General features: G+C 39.2%; 1 protein-coding gene across 4 annotated transcripts in view; it reads left to right on the top strand.

Moving 5' to 3' along the window:
- The first annotated feature begins 2,796 nt into the window (after positions 1-2,796).
- The window catches only part of Pja2 (praja ring finger ubiquitin ligase 2), a 47,725-nt gene continuing 25,976 nt past the window's right edge, over positions 2,797-24,545 (top strand). For all 4 annotated transcript variants that reach the window (XM_076549757.1, XM_076549756.1, XM_076549755.1 and 1 more), the window contains exons 1-4: positions 2,797-2,936; positions 18,762-18,879; positions 20,253-20,453; positions 21,886-22,942. In XM_076549757.1, the coding sequence (XP_076405872.1) occupies positions 18,849-18,879; positions 20,253-20,453; positions 21,886-22,942 (1,289 nt within the window). In that variant the 5' untranslated portion in view covers positions 2,797-2,936; positions 18,762-18,848. The remainder of the gene's footprint in view (positions 2,937-18,761; positions 18,880-20,252; positions 20,454-21,885; positions 22,943-24,545) is intronic.

Raw genomic sequence — 24,545 nt, 5'->3', positions numbered from 1 at the left:
AGAAAGAGCCTTCAGTTGATGTATTAGTCAGGGTTCTCTAGAGCCACAGAACACACACACACACACACACACACACTATATATATATATATATATATATATATATATATATATATACATATATATATATATATATATATATATATATAGAGAGAGAGAGAGAGAGAGAGAGAGAGATGGAGCTAGAGTTTTCCTGCCTGGCCCACAGTCAGGACAAATCTCTGTCACCCGCCAGTCCCACAGCTGCTTAGACCCAACCAAGTAAACACAGAGACTTATATTGCTTACAAACTGTATGGCTATACAGGCTTCTTGCTAACTGTTCTTATATCTTAAATCAACCCATTTCTATTAATCTATATCTTGCCACGTGGCTCATGGCTTACCGGCATCTTCATGTGTTGCTTGTCATGGTGGTGGCTGGCAGGTCTCTCCGCCTCAGTCTTCCATTTTCCCCAATTTTCTTCTCTTTGTCTCGCCTATACTTCCTGCCTGGCTACTGGCCAGTCAGTGTTTTATTTATTACCCAATCAAGCATCATACATAACATACAGAAAATCCCACGGGGGGGGGGGGGGAGAGAGAGAGAGAGAGAGAATTCCATATATGTGTGTAATTTATTGGAATGACTTATGGGCTGCAGTCCAACTAATCTAACAGTGGCTACCTATGAATGGAAAGCCCAAGAATCTAGTTAGTTAGAGTTAGTTGCTCAGTTTCATAAGACTGGGTTTCTCAGCTGGGCTTCTTTATATGCTGGAAACCCAAAGAAGTAGGCTCTTATGCCAGTGAAGGAATGGATGTCCTAGTAAGGTGAGGGCAAACAGGCAAAAGCTTCCTCCTGCCATGTCCTTGTATAGGCTTCCAGAAGAAGGTGTGGTCCAGATTAAAGGTGTGTGTCTTCCCACCTCAAGATGTGGATCAAAGGTGTGTCTGCCTACCTCAAACGTCAGGACTAGAAGAGGATTCACCCAGTTTGAACCAAGCAGAATATCTCTTACAGGTGTGCCCTCCATATCGGGATTGTAGTTCATTCCAGATATATTCAAGTTGACAACCAAGAATAGCCATCACAGTTGGCAACAGATTTGGACAGCTATTATTTTGCATTCACTTTTCTTAGTTACCCTCAACTTAGTTGGAAGGTGGTATTGTTTTCCACTTACAGTACTTTCATAATTCTCTCTTTAGAAATGGAAGAAAAATAGATTCATATGAGAAAAATAATACTGAAAGCAGTATACACAGATATGGTATGGAAACAATTGAAAGTTGAGAAACCCTGCGCTTGCCCACTGGTTAGTGTGTTCAATTGAATCAACCTGCAAGAATCTAAAGGGAAAATTAGAGGAATGTAATTAAAATATAAATTCTCTTTCAAGAAGACAAGGACTTGGAAATGCGTAAAAGACAGAGTAGTATCATTTTTTAAATAAAATATGTGCTACTGTGGTAGTCTGGGAATTAAACGTGGTTTCAAAAAAAATGTCTAGCAAATTCTCGTAGCCTGGGATTCTATGGGAAATTTCGGATAAATTGTTTACATCAATGGCGGAAAAAATAGTTCCAGTTCACTGGCGGATTTTACAGTTAAAGGACATCAGAAGAATTGGGGTTCTTAATTCGTAGGGGAGGCGACGCAACGTGATAAATATATCCCGGGCTTTGGGCACTAGGCGATGGAGCTGCAGATGGGGGCGGGGAGTAAGAGAAGAAAGCTAGACTGTAATCAGAGATGGGGGCAGGCTTCGGGATGAGAAAAGAGGACATGTGTGTGCATCACTGACATAATGAACTGAAACTGTAACTGGGTTTAAATTAAGCAAGGTGTCCAGGGACTCCAGCTGTTGTATTTATTTTGGTTACATGTGACGAGAACTGTTACCTCCCAGCCTGACAACCGATTTAGCTTAGAGATGTCAGCTGCTAAACTCTGGTCAGGCCAAATCTACATGTCACCTTATACCTGCCCTCTCTGAACAGAACCAGAGAGCAGGGCGGGGGGATCTGGCTGGTGGCGGACTAGGCTCTGCGGAGAACCGTGAGGGCGAGCCAACGAGCTCTTCCTCGGGTGATTTTCTTCCCTCCCACCCCCCACCCCCCAACCCCCGGCTGCCATCAAAACTGCAATCGCTCGAGGGGGGTTTCTTTTCTAGTACTTAAACCGCAAATATTGGGCATCTTGCACCTAGACTGCAAATATTGGGGATCTTGTACTTAAGCTGCAAATCCTAGTGGGCATCGGAACCGAATGCAGCACCTCCTCCATTTTGCCGGGGGCCGCGGGGATGCAGAGAAGTGTAACTGCGCCAGTGCCCGGCTCGGCTCTCCACACCCCTTTTCCCCTCCAGGAGACCCCGCCCTTTTCTCCCAGCCCAAACCACAAAAGGCTGAACCGCCTCAGCCGGCCGCGGCGCCCCGCCCCCGCCCTAAACGTCGCAGTGCTTGCTGCAGGGGAAGGCGCAGGGCCAGGCAGGGGGCGGAGCCGAATGCGTCTTCCCGCTCGTCGACCAATCCGCGAAGGCCCTGGGAGAGAGCCTGGGGAGCCGGGCGGGGCGACAGCCCGAGTTATTTTCCCTTTTTCTGCCACGTCCAACCACTGACGTCAGCCCACTCCTCGGGCTCCGATTGGGCGGGCGCATTTCCCCCGCAGAGGGCCTTGAAGTCTATTGGGTACGCCTCCGAGGGGGGGCGGGACCAAGGCACTCAACTTCCTCCGCCTCCTTCGCGGCGCAAGGGGCGGGACGCGCCGCCGCCGCCGCCGCCGTCGCCGCCGCCTCTGCTTCCGCCGCCGCCACCGCCGCCGCCGCCGCCGCCGCCGTCGCCGCTGCAGCCGCTGCGCGTTCGGCGGGGGAGGAGCCGGAGGCGGAGAAGAAGGCGGTGGTGGCGGGTGGAGGATCGAGCGCTGTCCTCGCTCTGGAGCCGCTGCACATTTCGGTGAGGGGGAAATCTATGTCTCTCTATTTTTTTATTTTCTCCAATCTGGCTGGTTTGGTCGGAGGGTTTTGGGGGGAGGAAGCGGGCCGCCTCGGCGCCTCGGCTTCCGTGGGTCCTGGGGAGCGGGCCTGGCCGCGGCCGGCCATGGTGGGTGGGGTTGGCGGCTGAGAGGCCTCTCTCGCCCTCCCGGGCCTCGTCCAGCCCGCTCGGGGACCGCGCTCTAGCCGGAGCCGCCGCACCCGCCGGCCGCTCGCTCCCGCCGGCTCTCCGCCGTCCTTGGTGCCCCGGGCCAAGGACCTGGCGCCTTCCCTCCCTCCCCCCCCGCCCGCCCCCCACTCCGCGGCCCGGCAGTGCCGCCCACCCCTCAGGCCCGCCGCGGTGGACCATGGCGCCGCAGGCCTGCGCAGGGGCCCCTGCCCGTCCCCCCCCAGTATCTGCGTCTTCCCCCCCGGTTGTCACCGAGGCCCTGTCACACGGTGCCAGTGGCCTAGCGCCTTCTCGATCGGCAGCGTTAGGCCCGAGCACGCCTGTCAAGAGGCACCTTCAGGGCTGCCGTCCCCCCACCCCCACCCCCACCCCCACCCCAAGATTCCTCCCGGTTAATCCTTTTTGCGCATCTAACAAGATGGTGAGTTGAGAGCTGCCCAGACCCAAGTTGAAGAAGAGGGGAGAAGGTAAACAGTTTTTGCTGGAAGAAGAATCGGGGGGGGGGGGGGGAGGAGGTTTCCCTCATCAGGCATTTAAAAAACAAAAAATGTCTGCATGAGACAACTGCCTTGAGTCTCCCCGGTCTGTCAAGTATAGGATTCCCTGTTTAAAGAGGCCTTACTCTATTTCTAATCACGAAATGTTTGCTCGTATTTCTTTTAAGATGGCAGTCATCGTTGCTGAAGACTAACAGGTCATTTGAAGAGTATGTCAATAAACATAAAAATAACGGAAATAAACGTAACAATTTTTGTGATTGTCTTCTGGATTTCATGTCGTTTTTATATAAAATAACTTTAATCTTTTATTACAGGCATGCAACCTTGGTGTGAAATTCAGCAGTATAAAGACAGGAGTATTAAGTCAAATGTGAATATTTTCCTCCTCCAGTGCCACAACCAGTATTTAGAATTGCTGCTCATCTTTCAAAGTGCTTTCACAAATGCACATTTAAAGACACATACACATGCAGAGTTGTCTTATGCAGGGGTGCGGGTGAGGGTTATACTGAGCACATTTATGTAAAGCTTGCTTCTTCACCTAATTACATATCTTGGACATAGCCCCATGTTTTATGTAGGTCTCCCTAACACTTTTCTAAGAGTACATATTTCTTTATTTTGATGGGCTTGAATTAAACTTTCCTATTGAAAACCATTTAAATTGATTGCAGTTGAAAGTTAGGCTTTATACTAAAGGTGATTCATTGATAATTGATGATGAATTGTAAGCTTTAAATCCTTGATTTTAGAACATTTCACGGTGTGGGAGACTGTAATGGGAAAAGAGTCTTTTCCAGTTTCCCTTCTAGTGTTTCCTCCATCCCAAGATTTAGCCACTGTAATAATTGAAAAAACTGTGATCATTTCTGGGGCACAGGTCCATGGGAATAGAATTGCAGAGGTAAAGGATTTGAATATTTAAATTTAATAGCCACCTAACCCTCATTATTACTCTTTTCAAAGATATTTTGAGTATTTCTTCTAGGTGATGTTTAGACCAGTTGTGATTTAAATTTTAAAAACCCCATTTTGAATAAGGTTATATATAAATTCTTAGAACTACTGTATAGTCTTTAAGCCCCCCCCTTTTGTTCTCACCTTTTTTTTTCACATCCTGCTTTATATTAAAGCTTTAGTTATTCCTCATATATATTTGACATTCCTTTTCAGTATTTCCAGTTCCTTTATGGTTGGGTTGCTGTTTGTAGATGAAAACATAACATTTCTTTTCCCTGTCCCTGGCAATATAAAAGCTTTTGGTTTGTTTGTTTTTCATGGAGCCAATACTTTTATTCAGTTGTTAATTACCTGAAAAGTCAGTTTTGTGGTTTTCTAATTTTTTTGTTTTTTGTTTTGTTTTTTTGTTTTTTGAGACAGGGTTTCTCTGTGTAGCTTTGCGCCTTTCCTGGAACTCGCTTTGTAGATCAGACTGGCCTCGAACTCACAGAGATCCACCTGCCTCTGCCTCCCGAGTGCTGGTATTAAAGGCGTGTGCCACCACCCCCCAGCTGGTTTTCTAATTGTTATAACATTGTATTCATTGCATTGTCCAGTAGGTACTACATATTGTTGAGTAGCAGAGCTAACAGTTAAAATATGGTGTTATTTCTTACTTTAAGGTAAGCTAGCATTAAATATACTTCACAAAGCTTCCTTATAGCCAATATTAAATTAAAACATGGCCTTCTATTTTTAGTTTGCCAAGATAATACTATTTTTATTTTTAAAAACATTATTTGGCACTTACGCACGCGCACGAGAGGTCAGAGGACAACTTGTAGGAGTTGGTTCTGTCCTATCACACGGGGTTCTGGGAGTGAATGCATACTGTCAGGCTTTGTGGCAGGCACCCTTACCTACTAAGCCAACTCATTGTCTCCTATTTTTTCATTCTTGTTAATATTTTTTAAAATCCTTAAGTAGTGGATGTTAGGTTTCTTTTTTCTTCCTTTCTTTTTCTTTTTCTTTTCTTTTCTTTTCTTTTTTTTTTTTTGACATCTTTTCAGTTACATATGTGGTTCTGTTTGGGTATTACCAGTACTTCTTGTATACTAATTCCCTGAAAGAGATTATCTTCTCAAAAAGTCAGCCTTGTGGAGAGTACATTAGAAATAATGAAATGTACTTATTTAAAATGTGCAGCTCATTTGTTTTCATAAAGGTATACCCTTGTGGTCATCACCTGGAGAATAGAATATACAATATAATCAGGATAGTACTTTCATCTCTGCAAACTTTCCTTCCATCCTTTGTAGTCAGCCACACTGGGACCTGCATTCCCAGGAAACCACTTAGCTTTTTCTCACTATTCATTGGTTTCACTTGGTCTACTATTTCATATAAATGAAAGTATTTCTTTTGTATCTGCCATTTCCAGTATCATTTTTGGAGATCTGTGTGTGTGTGTGTGTGTGTGTGTGTGTGTGTGTGTGTGTGTGTGTGTGTGCGCTCACTTTTATTGTGAAGAAGTTCATGATGGTTAGTTTACTACTGTTTTAATCATTTGATCTATTTATGGATATTTGGGTTGTTACTGATTTAGGATTGTTATTAATAAAGGTGCTGTGAACATTCATTCTGAGTTCTTGTATGAACTAAAAAAATCACTAGAAGTGATATTTATGGGCTTGTATGGAAGCCAGCCAGTCTACCCAATCAATGAGCTCCAGGTCCAGCGAAGAGACCTTGTATTCATACATACACACACATGCATGCATGCATGCACTCACACAAACATAAAATGAGCAATAGAGTTACCTGACCCAACTCCTAACCTTGACCTCTGGCCTCTAGCTCTTCATGACAGATGGACACACATGTACATATAAACACAGACACATATATACTACTGTGGTTTGAATTAGAAATGTTCTCCATTGCCTCATGATTTTGAACACTTGACACCCAGTTGATGGCACTGTTGGGGGAAGTTTAGGTGGTACAACCTTGCTGGAGGATGTATGTCACTGAAGGCAGGCTTTGAGATGAAAAAACCTTGCCTACTTCTAGTTTGCTCTGTCTTTGTGTCATTGTTTCATGGAGATATGAGCTTCGTAGTTTTTGCTTCAGTTTCACCATGCCAGCTGCTTACTGCCATGTCTGTGCGCCATCCTGAACTCTGATACCTCTGGACCCAGAAGCCAAGATAGGCTGTCTCATGCTTGAAGTTGTCTTTGGTCTTGGTGCTTTATCATAACAACAAAATAGTAACACGCGCACACACACACACACACACACACACACACACACACACACACACACACAATTTCGGCTGTTCTAGTTCCTCATAAAACCTGTAGACGCATTTTTTTTTTTCAGCAAAAAAAAAAAAAAAAACCCTTAGGAATTTTCATTTGGATTGTGTTGAAGCATAGGTCAATTTTTTGAAGAATTAATATCCAACTGAATGTCCTAGTTTGCAAACATAACCTATTTCTAGTTATTGAGGTCCTTTTGGTCATCTTTTTGTAAGCATGCTATAGTTTCAACATTTAGATATTATCACCAATTTTGTTTGTGCCTTATTCATGATGCTGTTATAAATAAGTATTTTCTGAGATTTGTTTCTGGTTGTTTACTGCTATTATATAGAAATGCAGTTGACTTTTGCTTATTGGTCTTGAAATCTGAAGCCTTCTAATTTGTTGTGGTAACTATTTCATAGATTCTTTGGAATTCCTTTGTCACTGTGGCTAAGGAACAGTTTTACTCTTGTTTTGTGTTGTGTCTTCGCCTCCCCTCTTTTCCCTTACTGCACTGGTAGACCTTCCATCGTACTGATGAAGAGAGAGGCAATAGCAGCTGCCCTTGACATCTTCCTGATTGGAGTCTTGCAGTACCATTAATTATGATAGAGAATTACCATAGGCCAAGTGTTTGTGTCCTTCTCAGACTTTCTGAGTTGACAATTGTCCCCAGTATGGAAATATTTGGGAGGACTGGATTTTTGGGGGGTGTGATGTTGACCCTCCTAGGTAGATTATTACCTTTTCAAAAGAGTTCCCCAGCCACTTCACCCTTAATGAAGATGCAGTGAATGTCTGCAGCCTCTCAACTGGAAAGCCATCCTTTGCCCCTGAGACCTGCTCAGACTTGGGTCTTAGACTGTCTAGAGTTTCCGCTGTCTAAAAACCACCCAGTCTCTGAAACCGGTCTTACTAACCAGCCTTAATAGAACAAGGCAAGTGACCTTTTGTCACATTAAGTTCATTCCCATTCTGTTAGAGACATTGAATTTTAACTGTATAAGTATTGAGTTTGGTCAAAAAAAGTTTTTGTTTTTCACTATAGGGAGTTATTTTCTGTAGTTTTTAAATATAACAACTTCATTTTCAAAGGTATTACTTTACACCTTGCGTTCTATGGTTAAACCTCAACTAGTAAGAGGTTTGCTCCCCCATGAAGATACCTTTTCATTTCTTTCTTTCTTTTTTTTCTTTTTTGGTTTTTTTTTGAGACAGGGTTTCTCTGTGTAGTTATGGAGCCTGTCCTAGAACTCACTCTGACCAGGCTGGCCTCAAACTCACAGAAATCCACCTGCCTCTGCCTCCCGAGTGCAGGGATTAAAGTTGTGCATCACTGCCACTCGGCTCTTTTCATTTATTTCTAAAAAAAAAATTGTGCTATTAGTGTTCTTTATCTTATAAATTTTTTTACAGGATTTTTCAAGCTAAACATTTTTGGTGTTGGTTTTGGTTTATAGAGACAGGGTTTCTCTGTATAACAACTCTGCCAGTCCTGGAACTCGCTCTGTAGCCCAGGCTGGCTTCATACTCAGAGATCCGCCTGCCTCTGCCTCCCGAGTGCTGCGATTAAAGGTGTGCTGCACCACCACCACCACCACCACCACCACCACCACCACCACCTGGTTTAAAGTTGCACTTTTTTAATTCTCTTACTGTGTGATATTTTTCCTGATTTTTTTTTGGGGGGGGCATTGTTTCTTTTTCTTCTCTCTCTCTCTCTCTCTCTCTCTCTCTCTTGTCTGTAAGAGTTTGGTTTGGTTTTAGTTTTACCATTCATTGTTTATATTGCTCTTTGCAAAGAACCAGCTTGTTAATTTATTTTACTATTTTCAGTTTTGGTGGTTTGTATTCATGCTATTTCTGGGTGCTTTCTTTTCAAAGCGCCTTGCTGATTTCTCAAGGTGTAAACTTGCCTTGATGACTTGAGACCTGCTTTTCTTTCTAACTACTGTGTTCAGTGCTCACATAAATTTGATAGTTAATATTTTCTAACTTGTTGCATGATTTCCATCTGACCATGGTGATTGAAAAGTTTGTGGTTTCCAAGTGTTTAGTGATTTTGATTTTTTTGAGGGGGGGGGGGTCTTCAATTTGGTTAGTCTTGGTTTTGTTTCATGTAGTCTTCAAAACTGTGTGCTTTTTTATTTTGAATAGAGTGGTCTCTTACGTGTCAGGTCAAGTTGGTGTGGGGTTTTTTTTGGGGGGGGTTGGGTTTTGTTTTTTTGTAGTTATTTTGTGAATCATTTAGAGAAGACTTGAAGTCTCCAAGTATAATTGAGGATTTATCTTGTTTCTTTCTTGTCTGTTTTTACTTACTGAATTTTAAACCTCTCTTGGTACACATGGATGTCTAAAATTATTATGTATTGTGATGTGTAGACCCCATTATTATTAACTAATGCCCCTCATTTCTGAAATATTCCTCACTATTGAGTCTATTTTAATATTAATACAGATTTTCTATCACTCTGTTGATCAGTGCTTGTGTGATAGATCTTTCCCATCCTTTCATTTTCATTCTCTGCTATTTTATTTAAAGTGTATTAAACAGGTCACTTTTAAAAAAAAGGATTTGTCTGTGCATGTGCCTAATTATATGGATGTGCACTCTGTACATGCAGGAGCTCGAAGTCAGAAGAGGTGTCGGATACTCTGGAACTGGAGTTACAGACAGTTTAGAAACATGTGGATGCTGGGAACTGAACTCCCTTGTTCTGCAAGAGCAATAAGTGCTCCTAACCACTACAGAGCCATCTCCAACCTGCAGCTCACTTTTACTAACAATTTATTTTTTCATTGAGATGTTTAGGTCCTTTACATTTAATGTAGTTATTGGTAGGTGTGATGGCTGTCTTAGTTAGGCTGTAAAGAGACACCATGACTATGGCAACTCTTCTAAAGAAAACATTTAATTGGGGTGGCTCACAGTTTCAGAGGTTCACTCCATTATCATCATGGTGGGGAGCATGTTGGCATGCAGGCAGAAGTTGTGCTGGAGTTGAGAGTGCGACATCTTTCAGGCAACAGGAAGTCAACTAACTGTCACACTGAGGGAAGCTTGAGAAAAAGAGATTTCAAAGCCTGCCTCTACAGTGACACACTTCCTCCAACAAGGCCACACCTCTTAATAGTGCCACTCCCTTTGGGGGCTGTTTTCTTTCAAACCACCACAATGTCTATTCTTGGTTTTCAACTTGAGTATATCCGGAATGAACTACAGTCCAGAAATGGAGGGTACGCCTGTAAGAGATTTTCTGCTTGGTTTGAAGTGGGTGAATCCACCTCTAGTTGGACCTTTGAGGTTGGAAGACACACCTCTGATCTAGATCTTAAGGTGAGAAGACACACCTTTGATCCAGATCTTGAGGTAGGAAGACACGCCTTTAATCTGAGTCACACCTTCTCCTGGAAGCCTATATAAGGTCATAGAAGAAGGATTTGTTCTGCTTGCCATGTCTTGCTAGCAAATCCGTTCTTTCACTGGCATTGGAGCCTACTTCCTCGGGATTACAGCATATACTGAAGACCAGCTGAGATACCCAGCTTTGTGGAACTTAGCAACTACCAGATCCTTGAACTTTGTGTTCACAACTAGCCATTGTTGGATTAGTTGGACTGCAACCTAAGTCATTCTAATCAATTCCCTTTATATATAAAGTTCTCTGACTCTAGAAAACCCTGACTGATACAGTAGGGTTATCTGTTAGCTTACAAATTGCTTCCTGTTTAGCTTACCTGTTCTTTACTTTGTTTGTCTGTCAGTTTTTTGGGGCCAAATGATCCTCCTGTCTCACCCTCCAAATAGCTGGGATTGTCTCATTCTTTATACATGAAGAGGCCATCTCAGGCTTCAAACCTTCACCACCACCCCTTCTCCCAGGAGTGTTGGAGCATCCATGTAGTAGACAAGTGTTTTATATCAGAGCTGTGATTCCACCCATCTACTACCCAATTTTAGCTTAGTTTAACTTCATTACTAGATCATCATTTATACCTGTGTTTTCTTCTAAAAAACATTAAGTTTTGTCATGGCTGCATGTAAAATGTTACCTCCAGGCGCATGCCTTTGAATACTTGGTCTCTGGCTAGTGATTCTGTTTTGAGAGGTTGTGGAATCTGTAAGTTGCTTCTTGTCAGGTATGTATTGGTCACAGCAATAAGAAAAGTAATAATAGCCCGGTGGTGGTGTCACACGCCTTTAATCCCAGCACTGGGGAGGCAGAGGCAGGTGCATCTCTGTGAGTTTGAGGCCAGACTGGGCTACAGAGTGAGTTCCAGGATAGGCTCCAAAGCTATACAGAGAAACTCTGTCTCGAAAAACCCTGTCTCAAAAAAAAAGAAAGAAAGGAAGGAAGGAAGGAAGGAAGGAAGGAAGGAAGGAAGGAAGGAAGGAAGGAAGGAAGGAAGGAAGGAAGGAAAGAAAGAAAAAAGAAAGAAAGAAAGAAAAGCAAAGAAGTAATAATAGAATTTCTCTGTGATTTATATTACAAGTCTCTAATCACAGGCTGTATTCAAGCAATATATATAACAGGTTATTTCTTCCTTCCTACTGTCATTTATGTAATTGTACATTTTATTTTACATATGCTATAAATTTATAATTGCTTCTCACAATTGTCCTTTGGCATCTGTAGGACTTACTTCTGAGGATTCACTGTGGATACTGACACTCAGGGATATTAGTCCTTTATATAAAATGACATAATTTTCACATCTGCCCACATTCTTGCACATACTTGAAATATTTTTTACAATGCCAGTGTGATGAGTAGTAGTTATCCTATATTGTTTGAATAATTAAAACAGATCAGAAAAAGTCTATTAATGTTCAGTGTTGGTGCAGTTTTTTCCCTTGAGTATTTTCTATCTGAGCTACATAAGGTAATCACTAGGGAGTGTAGCTATTTAAATTGGAGTCTGTAATAGTCACTATATGGGGTTGGAGCGATAGCCACTCTTGGGGAGCTTTGCAGGGATGCAATCATTCGCAGTATCACTGTTATCTTGTTTATTTCAGAGTTTTTTTTTTCGAGTCACTTTTTGACTTTAAAAATAGAGTTTCCAACTTTGTAAAATTTCTTTAATCATCTTTACAGTTGTTCATTTGTGGCCGTTGGCTGTTATATATTGAAATATTTCTTGTGTAGCTTCCAACTACAATGGTTATAGTAGTAGAGTACTTGTTTGTTTCTATAGTTAGCTATAATGTTGTTTTCTAGTTTTTAGTGAAATACAGGGATGCTATCACCTGTCCTTTTTTATCCTGTATCTACCTGTTAGAAAACAGATGTACATAGCAATTTTTCAGTTGTATTATAAACAAACATACATGCTTATGGATAGAGGATAGACGAGCTAACTGCATAGATAAGAAGAAAGGAATAAGCTGGTGTGATAAATCATTAAGTGGAAGCTTTGATATTACTCAGAAATTTTCACATATTAATCTCTTGGAATATGTGCTTTGCCTTAGCGGCTGAAAATAGGAAGATAACAGTGTGAACTAAACTACAGTGTAGTTGATTCCAAGATGTATGAAACAAAAGTTAGAAACATTTGTTGTAAACTCGTTTTGTCAGTTTTATTATTAATTTGTAGCTCTGGTGTAATCATTGGTGTAGAAATTTCCAAATTCTGTGTTCCTGAGGTATTACTTTTTATCTAGGTAATGCAGGTTATATAATCAAAAAGAATTTTAAGTGCATTTTAGATGACTTTTGAAGCATATAATGATAAAATGTTGGCAAATATAAAACAAATCCTGCAATAGAATTGGAAGAATAGGGGAAAACTGACTTTAAATAAGAATCAAATTATATTTGTTTCTCAAAAATAAACCTCCCCTTTTTTTTCTAGAGAAAACACTTGTTATTTTTATAAGGGCATGGACCCAAGCCGTCAATTAAAACATGTCAGCTCAGCTGATTTTACCCTTTCTCTCCTAAAATGGCATGTAAATTAATTCTAAAAGTAAATGTTCTTGCTTTGGTAGTTTAGCGTGTACCTATTAGGTGATAGTGTATTGTGGGTACCAAGCAACTGTTCTGAAATTGACAGAAAGCAAAAGACCAGTATATTTAATATACTCCCATCCTCACATCTGTTCTCATTCAAAATTTTTTTTAAAAAAATGTATTTTCATGAGATATTGTATAGAAAACTTTGTCCTAATAATTGAAAATATAAGAAAACTCAGTATCTAAATATTTTTTACATTATTTATATGTCATATATTGAAGGATAGCTAGTAATGTGTTACCCTTAGTAAACTTAGCAGCTTGGATATGTATTGTCTCACAATTTCTGTGGGCCACAAATTTAATAGCGGCCTGGCTATGTGGTTTGTTTTTTTTTTTTCTTCAAGGCTTCTCCTAAAGTTACAGTCATAGACAGCAGTTATGAGGGCTTGACTAGAATCTGTTTCCTCCATGTGAAAGAAGACCTCAGTGACTCTTGGCAGGAAGAAGATGACCAGTATTTCACCATGTGCCTCTTTGCATTGGGCTAGTTGTGTGATCTCCCAATGGGGCACCTGCTTCTCCCAGAGTGAGCTGAGAGAGCACAAGGAGAAACGATAGTTCCTCTATCCTTGTCTTAAATATTACACAGTCACAGTTACCACTTCTTTAGAGACAAGTCACAAGAGGGGGCTCTACTACTGAAAGCAGTTAAGTGTCAGGGTTTGACCCAGTGTATACCCCAGCTCCTAGCCTTCTTTCTGTTACAATATTTCCATCAGTGAAAGGAGCTCATTTATTCAGCTACTGTTTAAGTATTAACATGTTTTTATTATCAGAGTTCTCTAGAGGAACAGAACTTCAAGAATGAAAAAATTTATGTATATATATCATGAATATATATGAATGAATACACACACACACGTGTGTGTGTGTGTGTGTGTGTGTGTGTGTGTGTGTGTGTGTGTGTGTGTGTGAGATTAATGGCTTACAGTCTGTGGTCTGTCTAGCCCATTAATAGATGTCTACCAACAGAAGGTCCAAGAATCTAGTAGTTGTTCAGTCCACAAGACTGGATGTCTCAGCTATAGACACCAGAATTCCAAAGAAGTAGGCTCTAATGCCAGTGAAGGAATGGACTTGCCACCAAGAGCAAGAACAAGCAGGCAAAGAGAGCAAGCTTCCTTTTTCCATGTCCTTTATATAGGCTGCCAGAAGAAGGTATGACCCAGAATTTGAGGTGGATTTTTTCCACCTCAAAAGATCCATGTTAGAAGTGGGTCTTGCCACTTCAAATGATTTAAGAAAAAAATAAAAAATCTCTCACAGTTGTACCCAACCACTTGGGTTTTAGTTAATTCCTGATATAGTCAAGTTGATAAATAAAAATAGTCTCTTAGATAATGTAACAGTGTTTCCAAGTAAAATAAAACCAGGCCATTGTAAGTTCAGTAGTTTACTGTAGGCATTTTTGTCCCATGCCCATGCCTGTCTTTCTGTTTTCTGTTTGTTTGTTTTTGTTCGTTTGTTTTTTTTTTTTTTGTTTGTATAGCTTCTCTGGAGCTAGTGTCATAATATCTTAGATAAAGTGATGGTTGGTATCTGAGCTACTAATGGGAAGATTTCAGACTAATGCTTCCTTGACCCTCTTTACAGCAACACACACTTTTAATTAGAACCGTATATAAAAATCTCAAAGCATTTGGAATGAATAGTTACCACAAATAGAACACAGTCATACTAATTCTGGAGGAAAATATTGAAAAAATTCAGAGACTAAATACTCCTTGTTTTCTTTAGAAACAAACCCAGAACTGGTGAATGAATCATTTCATCTTGACCCTTAACTATAATCTTTGTATGTCTCTTCTCCCTGTTCTAGGTTTCATACTCCAGAGGGGTGTGGAAATAGATAACACTGTCATAGATAGTTGATTATCATGGCATCAGATAAAATAGAGAAAATTGGTATATGCAGAGACATTATAGTCTGTCTAACACAAGACCCATCATTGAAAGTAATAAAGAAAAGGGAAACAAGAGAATAAAGGCAATTAATTGTAAATTATTACAGAGTAAAGGAAAGTGATTTAAATGTCTTAGTCCATAGAATGAAAATATGGAAGAAAGTTTCAAAAGATTAAAACAAAAGGTTAGTCCCTGTTGGTCAAATAGAGATAATAGGAAAGAAAAAAGACGTCTTTGTGACACTGATAGAAGTTTTTTAATTAAAATAGCCCAGTTATTATTATGAAGGAGAAAATCTTAATAGCCTGCCACTAAGTACATCCTTTTGAAATTATAGGATATCAGCTTATTAAGACGAGATCCCAAATAGTGCACAGAGAAAAATGTAGTTTTCCTACTGAAGCAGTAGTAAATTGGTTTGATATTTCCCTAACAGGAATAAGTATATTAGGAAATAGTACCTTCAGGGTTTACAAAAATGAGTTTGGGTTTTTAACTGTACTAAATGGTGATAGACTAATGAGAACATTTTATAACATGCAAAAAAGTCAAAGTTTGCCTTCTCCATAAATTCTCTGAAATAGTTATTTGAGGATCTTCTATTAAAGGGAAAGTGGGGGGACAGGGAAGAAATATGATTCAAACCAGTGATCTCAGTTCAATGTGCAATCAGAATATACTACAACAATAACTGGTAATGAGCCTTGAAAATAAGTGCATTTAGGTCAAGATGGTGAGAGCCTTTGTGAGTTTGTGTTTTTTGTTTGTTTTTTTAAAACAGTGTCTCACTATGTAGTTCTTGCTGGCCTTGGTATTGGATGTGTAGACCAGCCAGATCTCAAACTCACAATGATCTGCCTGAGATTAAAAGTGTGTACTACCACATCCAGCTTCGAATGTTTAAGAGATTTTCACAATGTAGTAAAATAATTGCTGTTCTGTAAGACGAATTGCTAAATGTCATATTAATAAAAAAAAAAAAAAGCAGAGCCAGATATTGGAGTGAAAACCAAGAGATCAGAGGAATGGGACAACCACAGCCAACCTCACCTCACCATACCTCAGCCTCCAGAGAGACCTACTTCCTGTATACCCACACCTGTATGCCTTTCTGCTCTGCCATCTCACTTTCTCTCTCTGCCCAACTATATTACTTCCTATCTGTCTGTACAGACCTCCACACCTCTATGGTTAGTGCTGGGATTAAAGGTGTGTGCCACCACGCTTGGCTCTGTTCCCAATGTAGCCTTGAACGTGCAGAGATCTGGATGGATCTCTGCCTCCTGAATGCTAGGATTAAAGGTGTTGCTACCACTGCCTGACATCTGTGTTTAATACAGTGTATGTCTTTCCCCCCTAATCTCCAGATAAGCTTTATTAGGGTACACAATATATTGGGGGACACAAGCTGCAGTCAGCAAAAACATGTTTTTCCTTAGAGGCCTATAAACAATTAACAAGAGCCAGTTGTAATGAATAATTTGAAGTAAATTCATTTCTATCTGCTATACCTGGGAGGGGCATGAAAGCATATTCCAAGAACAGTTCCTTGTTTTTGAAAAAACTGAGGTCACAAGACTCTTGTCTTAGTTCCTTGGAGTTTTCTCACAAGCACTCAGAAATCTCCTCACATGTCTCCATTCTTGCACCATGTTCCTTCATCTCCCCCTTTTAAATTCAGAGTATCCAGAGTGGTTTTGATTTGAGATGTTTTAGATAAATATAATTGTCATTTGATGCATCAGTATCCGATAAGGAAACAATACTAGAACAGTGAAAGCTTTGTGTGTGATATTCTGCCACTAAGAACAGGGATCTGAACTGTCCAGTACTGTTGTTTACATTATCATATTGATCAGAAAAAATCTAGAAAATAGCTTGAAAAGAGACTCATATGATTAGTAGTTCTGGCTTCTTATAGTACATTAGCCCATATTTGCCCTTTAGTAGGAATACACCCTTTAATAACTCTTGGTTCTTTTCTTTAACCTAGGATAAAGGTCTATGGCATATATTTATTCCTTATTTTTATTCTGTACTGTAGTTTTAGGTCAGCAGATACATCCATTCATTTTATTCATTGTTATATTCTCAGCTCTGAAAATAGTGCTTGGAACATGTTAGACTGTAGCCTGTCCTAAGAAGACTGGATATGGATAAAGTATTTGTGATGTGAACTTAAATCTGTGATGATTCTTAGAGATTGCCATATACTACACAGTTATCTGTGAAGTCAGGTTATTTCAGACTTTCTTAAGAAAGCAATGTTAATGAGAACCTGTGTTTTTTGACAGCATGATAAAATTATGATTTTTATACACTCCTTTGATTTGATCCAGATACATTAGAAGATGGTATGTCCTCATATTTGTTATTTTTATAAATGAATATAGATATATGCTCTCTGATGTATCCTACTGTTTAAGTAACAGTAGTCAGGCATAAAAATACATTTTCAAAGTGCTTATCTAATAAGTTTGTGTTAATGGTAGAAAATTAGTGGTAGTTTGTATGCTCAAATATTTAAGTGTTTAAATAAGAAAAAAGCTTCTGCTAAACTTAAAAAAAGATCTTCAACATCTGTAATAGTAAATGTATTAATTTCAAATTGAGAAATTGGGTTTTTTGTTGTTAAATGATAAGTGTTAGTCTTTACTGGTTTAGATTAGGTTCTGGGGTTAAATTATATGATCATAATTGATAAGGACATCATTACTTGTATACTGTAGCATGAATCTTAAAAGATCTTATTAATAAAAAACAAACCCGGGAGCCAGGTATTGGGGTGAACACTGAAAGATCAGAGAGACAGAACCAGCCACAGCTAACCTCACCTCGCCAATTTCTCAACTGATCTAGTTTCCTCAAACTGGAAACCTCTGAGTCCTCATCTGAAATGAATCTCAGCTGAATTGCTGCTCAAAACCTAAAAGCTTAACCAGGCTCTAGTTCTTTGTTCTCACGCATTGCATACCTTTCTGCTTCCTACCATCACTCCCTAGGATTAAAGACATGTGTCACCATGCCTGGCTGTTTCCTGTGTAGCTTTGAACTCACAGAGATCCAGACGGATCTCTGCCTCTGGAATGCTAGGATTAAAGGTGTGTGTGCCACCATTTTCTGGCCTCTATATCTAGTGGCTGTTCTGTTCTCTGATCCCAGATAAATTTATTAGGGTGCACAATATATTGGGGAACACAATATCACCATAGTGTAATTTATATATTTCAATTTTCCATTAAACATTTTTAAGGTAAGAATTGTATTTTTAAGCTTAAGAATTTCGCCAATGAAAGCTAAATGAATCTATGGAAAAGCCAAGATAGCATGGTGTGGTAGACACCACCATAGTTAGGTTACTATTTCATCACTGTTGCTGTGATAAAACAATGACCACAAGCACTGTGGGGAAGGAATGGGTTTATTTGGCTTACGGGTTACAGTCCATTGTTGAGGGAAAACAAGACAGGAACTCCAGGCAGGAACTGAGTTGGAAACCATGGAGGAATGCTACTTTCTGGTATGCTTTCCACAGCTTGCTCAGTTTGCAATCCAGGACCACCTGCCCAAAGGTGGCTGTACACCAATCATTAATCAAGGAAATTCTCCTTGATGTGCCCGTAGGCCAATCTATTATAGACAATTCCTTCATTGAGGCTCCTTTTTCTCAAATGTCTAGGTTTCTGTCTAATTACACAAAAACTAACGGTGTCACATTTTCCAGTCAGTTCTTCAACAATGTATTTGATTATTTACTTACAAATTAGTTCTGTATATGATTGTTTGGGGTGTTTTTTGCCTGTTTGTTGTTGTTTTTGTCAGATCAAGTTACATTTCTGTAAGTGAATAAAAGGTCAACAATCTTCACTATTATTGTCAATTGTGCCATTTTTCGTTTTCTTCTTTTCTTCCTAGTATTTTGTTCAATGCATTGTTTCTTTGCAGGAACCGTTTGCAGCTTATTTACTGTACAAGTAAAAACCAAATCCCACCCGTAATTCTACTGAACCGGGAGCCTAGCCGCTGCCCTCTATGTCGCAGTACACTGAAAAAGAGCCCTCAGGTAAGGAAGAGTGGTGCTTCTTCTACATCTGCATTGAGTATTCCCTTTCTGTTTCCTGGGTTCTTGAGATAGAGTATGTGAAGCCAGACATAGTGGCTCACACTTTGAATTCCAGCACTTGGGAGGCACAGTCAGGTGAATCTTGGTGAGTTCAGGGCCAGCCAGGGCTACATAGAGAAATCTTGTTTCAAAAACAAAACAAAACACAGACAAATGAAGAACATTACATATGATGTGTTATATCCTCTGATAGGTGATCTTATATCTTTACTCATTTTAAGTCATCTATACCTATTTAATATTTGTAAAGATTAATTTCTTTTTAAAATATTTTTATTTATGTGTGTATGAATGTTTTGTCTGCATGTAAATCTGTTTGCCACATGTGTGCCTGGTGCTTGTGGAGGTCAGAAGAGGGCATTGGATCCTCTGGAACTAGAGTTACAGGTGGTTGTGAGCCACCATGTAGGTGCTGGGAATTGAGCTTAGGTCCTCTACAAGAGTAGTCAGTGCTCTTAACCACTGAACCATCTCTCCAGCCCCTTAATTTCTAACTTAATATAAAACGCCCCCTCATTTCTATCATATGTCCATTTTGGAGGCTGTTCTTTTGGAGGAGTGGTTAAAGATGTTGATTCTTATTGAGACAAGTGATAAAATACTTTTTCCCTTTTTGTAATAAAATGTCATTGTGTAGCTTAGGCTGTGCTTCAGTTTACCATGTCCTTGCCTTAGTACTGGGGTTACAGGTATACATCTCCATGCCTAACTTCTCAACATTTATTTTGATTTTTAAAATAGATAGTGGTTAACATCTCAAGGTTGTTGAAGGGATTAAAAAATAGTGTAACACTTGATAGCATTTGAGAAATACAAGTTTGTCATTTGTACTTTGAAATGATTGTTTTACTTTATTGCAAAACAAAAATAGAAAACTTTCATTTATTAATTATACTGTGTACTGTGAGGAAATACCCTATTCTTACATAGATTATATAATAATTGACTAAGCAAATTTAGTATATTTGCATATAATACTGTACTGTTTAGTAAAAGGTGAATTAATATTCAAGTTGTTTAAATGCTGGTGGCTTTTCTTAATTTATAATAGCCATTTGTAATTTAGAAGATGGAATAGCATGTATTTGATTTCTCCTGTGATTATTTCGTTTTAGAGAATTTAATCTGACCCTAGGCTTCAGGGCATAACTATTTAGTTGTTTCTTGTCATCTCTACACCATTTAAACAAGACACCTGTTCAGTGGTATATAGTTTAGTAAATAATAGCATACTTGTGGAAGCACTTTTCCCCCAACTTGTTGCCATAGTGAAGGTCATTGCTGACCTTCTTTAATTTAATTTATATTTTCAGTAATGGATCAAGAATCCAACAAAGCTGCTTGGCCTAAACCAGCAGGAGGATATCAGACTATTACAGGCAGGAGATACGGAAGAAGACATGCTTATGTCAGTTTTAAGCCATGTATGACCAGGCATGAAAGAAGCTTAGGTCGGGCTGGTGATGACTATGAAGTATTGGAACTAGATGATGTTCCAAAGGAAAATTCCTCAGGTATGTAACATGGAGTCAATTAAAGGCTATTATTTTAAAATTCATATTTTTGATTCTAAATATAGTACATTTTCTATTTGGAATTTTTTATTGAATTTAATAGAAGTACCATATACATTAAATAGAGAAGATTCAATATGGCCAGTCACTAAGGTAACTAATTGTTATGGTAATGATCACACAGTCACATCCATCAGCTAACTCCATTTTTAAATCTCATCTATATTTGCCTTTATAGCTGAAGTGACTGAATATTACTTTTCCACTCACAAGCCTTGCTGTCCTTACAAGACCTAGGAGAGTTGAGGGATTTGTTCTCAATGCTTTACTTGGGAAGATAGACCATGCCAAATCTTTCCTGTGAACTGAGAATGTTTTTCCCTGCATACTATATTTAAGTAACTTTTAACTTCCTCTAAATAGTTTAGCTTAGCTTATTTATTTTTCTTTATTTTGTAAAATATCTGGTATTAGTTATTCAGTTAAACCTTCTTAATTATTCAGTGGTTTGAAATGTTATATACAGATTTCTTATACCATAGTTACATAGTTATGTTTTATAAAACTATGTTTTTTAAACGAGAAGATTTTACATATTTATGTATATATCTGTATATATATTTATATATGTATATATATATATATATATAAACTAGTTTCATTTTTCTGGTTCTAAGTAAACTGGATAATTCTAGAATATTTTTATTGTCATTTGTATATCAGATTCTGAATTGATAGCTAAGTGATTCCAATAAAGAACCTTTTCTGTTGTAAGATTAAATTTCATGTATTTTATGATTTATGCATTTGGTTATAACAAATCTCAATATCTTTGTGAAATTAATTATAATAAAAGATAAAGTTTAAAATAATTAAAGATATGGCTTTAAGTGTCAGAATTCTAACAAAGTATGGCAAATTGAATCAGTATACTCACTTTTTTTTCAGTTGTATCTCTAATACCTAAATTATAAATGTATTAACAATATATTTTGGGCACAGAAATCTGATGCATGTCTAGAACCTTAGATGTAATTTTTTAATTAACACTAAAATTTTTAAAATTGTATAATTAAGAGGTAGAATTGGAGAGTAGTTAGAGGTTAGATTATTCTGACTGCTTTTGTTTCTCATTATGTAGCTTTCTATTAGCTTCTTTGGGGGGGGGCGGTCAGAAAGCAGATTTTGATATTGGGACTTAGGTTTAAGAAAAAAAATCTGTAAAAGAAGCACAAGGAGAGAGTAATGAGAGGCTGTCCAGGGGGCAGAACTGAGTTCGCAGTGTAACCAGTCTGACTGTAGTAAAGTTAGGGAATATAAAAGCACTTGGCATATTGTCAAACCGAGAATGATTTCTTATGGAACTGATATTATATAAAATTTTATCTAAATTAGTCCCTCCAAAATGGTTTCTTCTGTTCTTTTTATGAAGGTTCCAATTCACTGGATCAAGTCCATCCTTCTTTACTCAATGAACCTACATTTGAAAAAAGTGAAACAGAAATTTCCACTTGTGGTCCAGCACTGAATCAAACCACTGAGAGCAGTCCATCCATTGCCACAGTATGTCCTAGTGAGGAAGTCAGGGAGACTTTAGAAAGCAATGCGGATCATCATAATCACACTGAGGCAGAGTATTATTCTCCATCAGTCTGTAAGGTCTCAAGTGTCCAGAATGGAATTGTGTTGGTTCCTACTGACTTGAATAATCCAGACAGCAAACATGATGAGAAGAATGACTCTCTTCAACTCTCTGCAGAAGCTGTGGAAGGTGGTAGATGTCAGGAAGTATTAGGCAGTACAGTGTTTGAGCTGGGAAATGGAGAAGCAGAGGTGTACGCTGATCTTTCATCATCAGTTCCCTCTCTCAACTGTGAAATAAGTGATGAGTTTGAAGAGCTAGATCCAGCACCTTTAGAGAACAGTTCTACTGGTGATGCTGAGCTTCTCCATCAGAATGGGCAGGAATTTCAGAGGTCTTCTGAAGATGGCATTGTTAGAAAGAGGCAACAAGGTAATGCTGATGAGGGAAGACAGACAGAAAATTCAACTGAAGACGTAGACTGTGTCCCAGGACATATTTGTAGTGAACAGAATACTAGTGGTAGAGCCAACCACCATGCAAGTTCTCCTGAGCAGGTAGTAAGGCCCAAAGTTAGAAAAGTGATAAGTTCAAGCCAGGTGGACCAAGAAATTGGTTTTAATAGGCATGAGGCTAAACAAAGAAGTGTTCAGAGATGGAGAGAGGCTTTAGAAGTTGAGGAATGTAGTGCAGATGACCCTATAATGAAGTATGACGACCCTGATGTAGAACAAGATTGTATGTTCTTGACTCCACCTTATTCAAGAGCTGCACGAAGGGAAGCAGAACATAATCGTGCAACATCAGAAAATGGAGCCACAGCTTCAGGAAGGCCAGAAGCTCGGGATAATTCCTTCTGGAATGGCTGTGGAGATTATTACCAACTCTATGACAAAGATGAAGATAGGTAAGCTTCATGCAGTATTTGGTTGATGTGTGTATTGAGCCAGGTTCTTTTCTTTTTAAAAATAGTATATATTCATTATACAAAGTTTAAGGGTCTCACACATGTACGTCTTGTGCTTTGCCTGATTGCCGTGTTTTAGCCTGCCTTTCCACCATGCTGGTTACCTTTCTCTTTCAGATAGTTCCCCTTCCACTTTCATGTCCAGATTCTGCACAAGAGAAAGCATGCGATGGTTGTCTTCTGGGTCTGACTTGCTTTGTTTTACATGAGAATCCCCAGTTCCATCCACTTCGCTAAAATACCAAAGTTCTTTATGAATGAACCAAACTACATTGTTGATGTACATCACATTTCTTTATCTGTTCATATGTTGATGGACATATGGTCTGATTCCTCAATTTGGGTATTGTGAATAAGGTTACGATAGAGCCAGTGAGATGGCTCAGTGGGTAAAGGTGTTTACTGCCGAGCTGAGCCTGGTGACCTGAGTTCAGTCCCTGTGTTTCATATGGTGGAAGGAGAGACTTGATTCCCAGTAGTTGGTCTCTGACCTTCACACATACACTGTGGCACACTTAAATCTACATACCTATACATGTACATATAAAATAAATAAGATTTTAAATTTCAGTAAAATGGTGCTGAAATAAACACATGTGCAGGTTGTCTGTGATATGCTGACTTAGATTCCTTTGTATATTTATACCCAGGGTGGTATAGTCTGATCATATTATAGTTCTATTTTCAGTCTCTTGAGGAATCTCCATACAGATTTCCATAGTGGCCGTACAGATTCCCATTCCCATTAGCAGTTAGATGGATTCCTCCCTTGGTGTATACTCCCTGGTATCTTGCTTACAGCCATTCTGGCTGCGGTTAAATAAGACTCTCACTGAAGTTTTGTGTTTCCCTGGTTGTTGAGGATGCTGAACCTTTCTAAGTAACTTTTGGCCATTTGTACTTTTGAAAACTGTCTGATCAATTCATTGGCAATTTGTTGATTGTATTAGCATTACTGTTCCTGTGTGCTTGCTTTTCTGCATTAATCCTCTGTTGGATGTATAGCTGGGAAAGATTTTTTTTTTTCTCATTTTGTAGGCTCTTTACTCTGGTAAGTGCTTTGTTGTACAGAAACTTTATAATGTCATGCAGTCCTACTCATCAGAAAGTCCTTGCCTAGTCCTATACCTTAAAGTGGTTCTCATCTGTTTTTGTAGAGGGTGAGGGATAGGAATCACCTTTGACCGTTTTCCAGGTGGAGACTCAGTTTCTCCAGCACTATTAAAGAGACTGCCTTTTCTCCAGTGTGTGCTTTTGACTTCTTTGTCAAAGTCAGGGGCCACAGCTGACGGGTGTGTTTCTGGGTTCTCTGTTGTATTCTATTGGTCTGCGTGTCTGTTAACAAAGTGCTCTATAGTAATAAGAGGTTTGATGGGCTGTCTTTGGTGTTAGAAATTAGACATCTTGATGATCAGATACTCTGAGTATGAAGCATACATGCAAACTGCAGAGTATTTTGCTTTCTTTGAGGCATTTTAATAACATATGGGCATTAGACTTTTATATACATAATGATTATTACAAAGAATATAGATGCTGATTA

Source organism: Peromyscus maniculatus, chromosome 13, assembly GCF_049852395.1.
Source record: "Peromyscus maniculatus bairdii isolate BWxNUB_F1_BW_parent chromosome 13, HU_Pman_BW_mat_3.1, whole genome shotgun sequence".
NCBI classification, from domain to species: Eukaryota; Metazoa; Chordata; class Mammalia; order Rodentia; family Cricetidae; genus Peromyscus; species Peromyscus maniculatus.
Note: the sequence above shows the minus strand (reverse complement) of the source record. Positions and strands in the feature narration are given on the sequence as shown.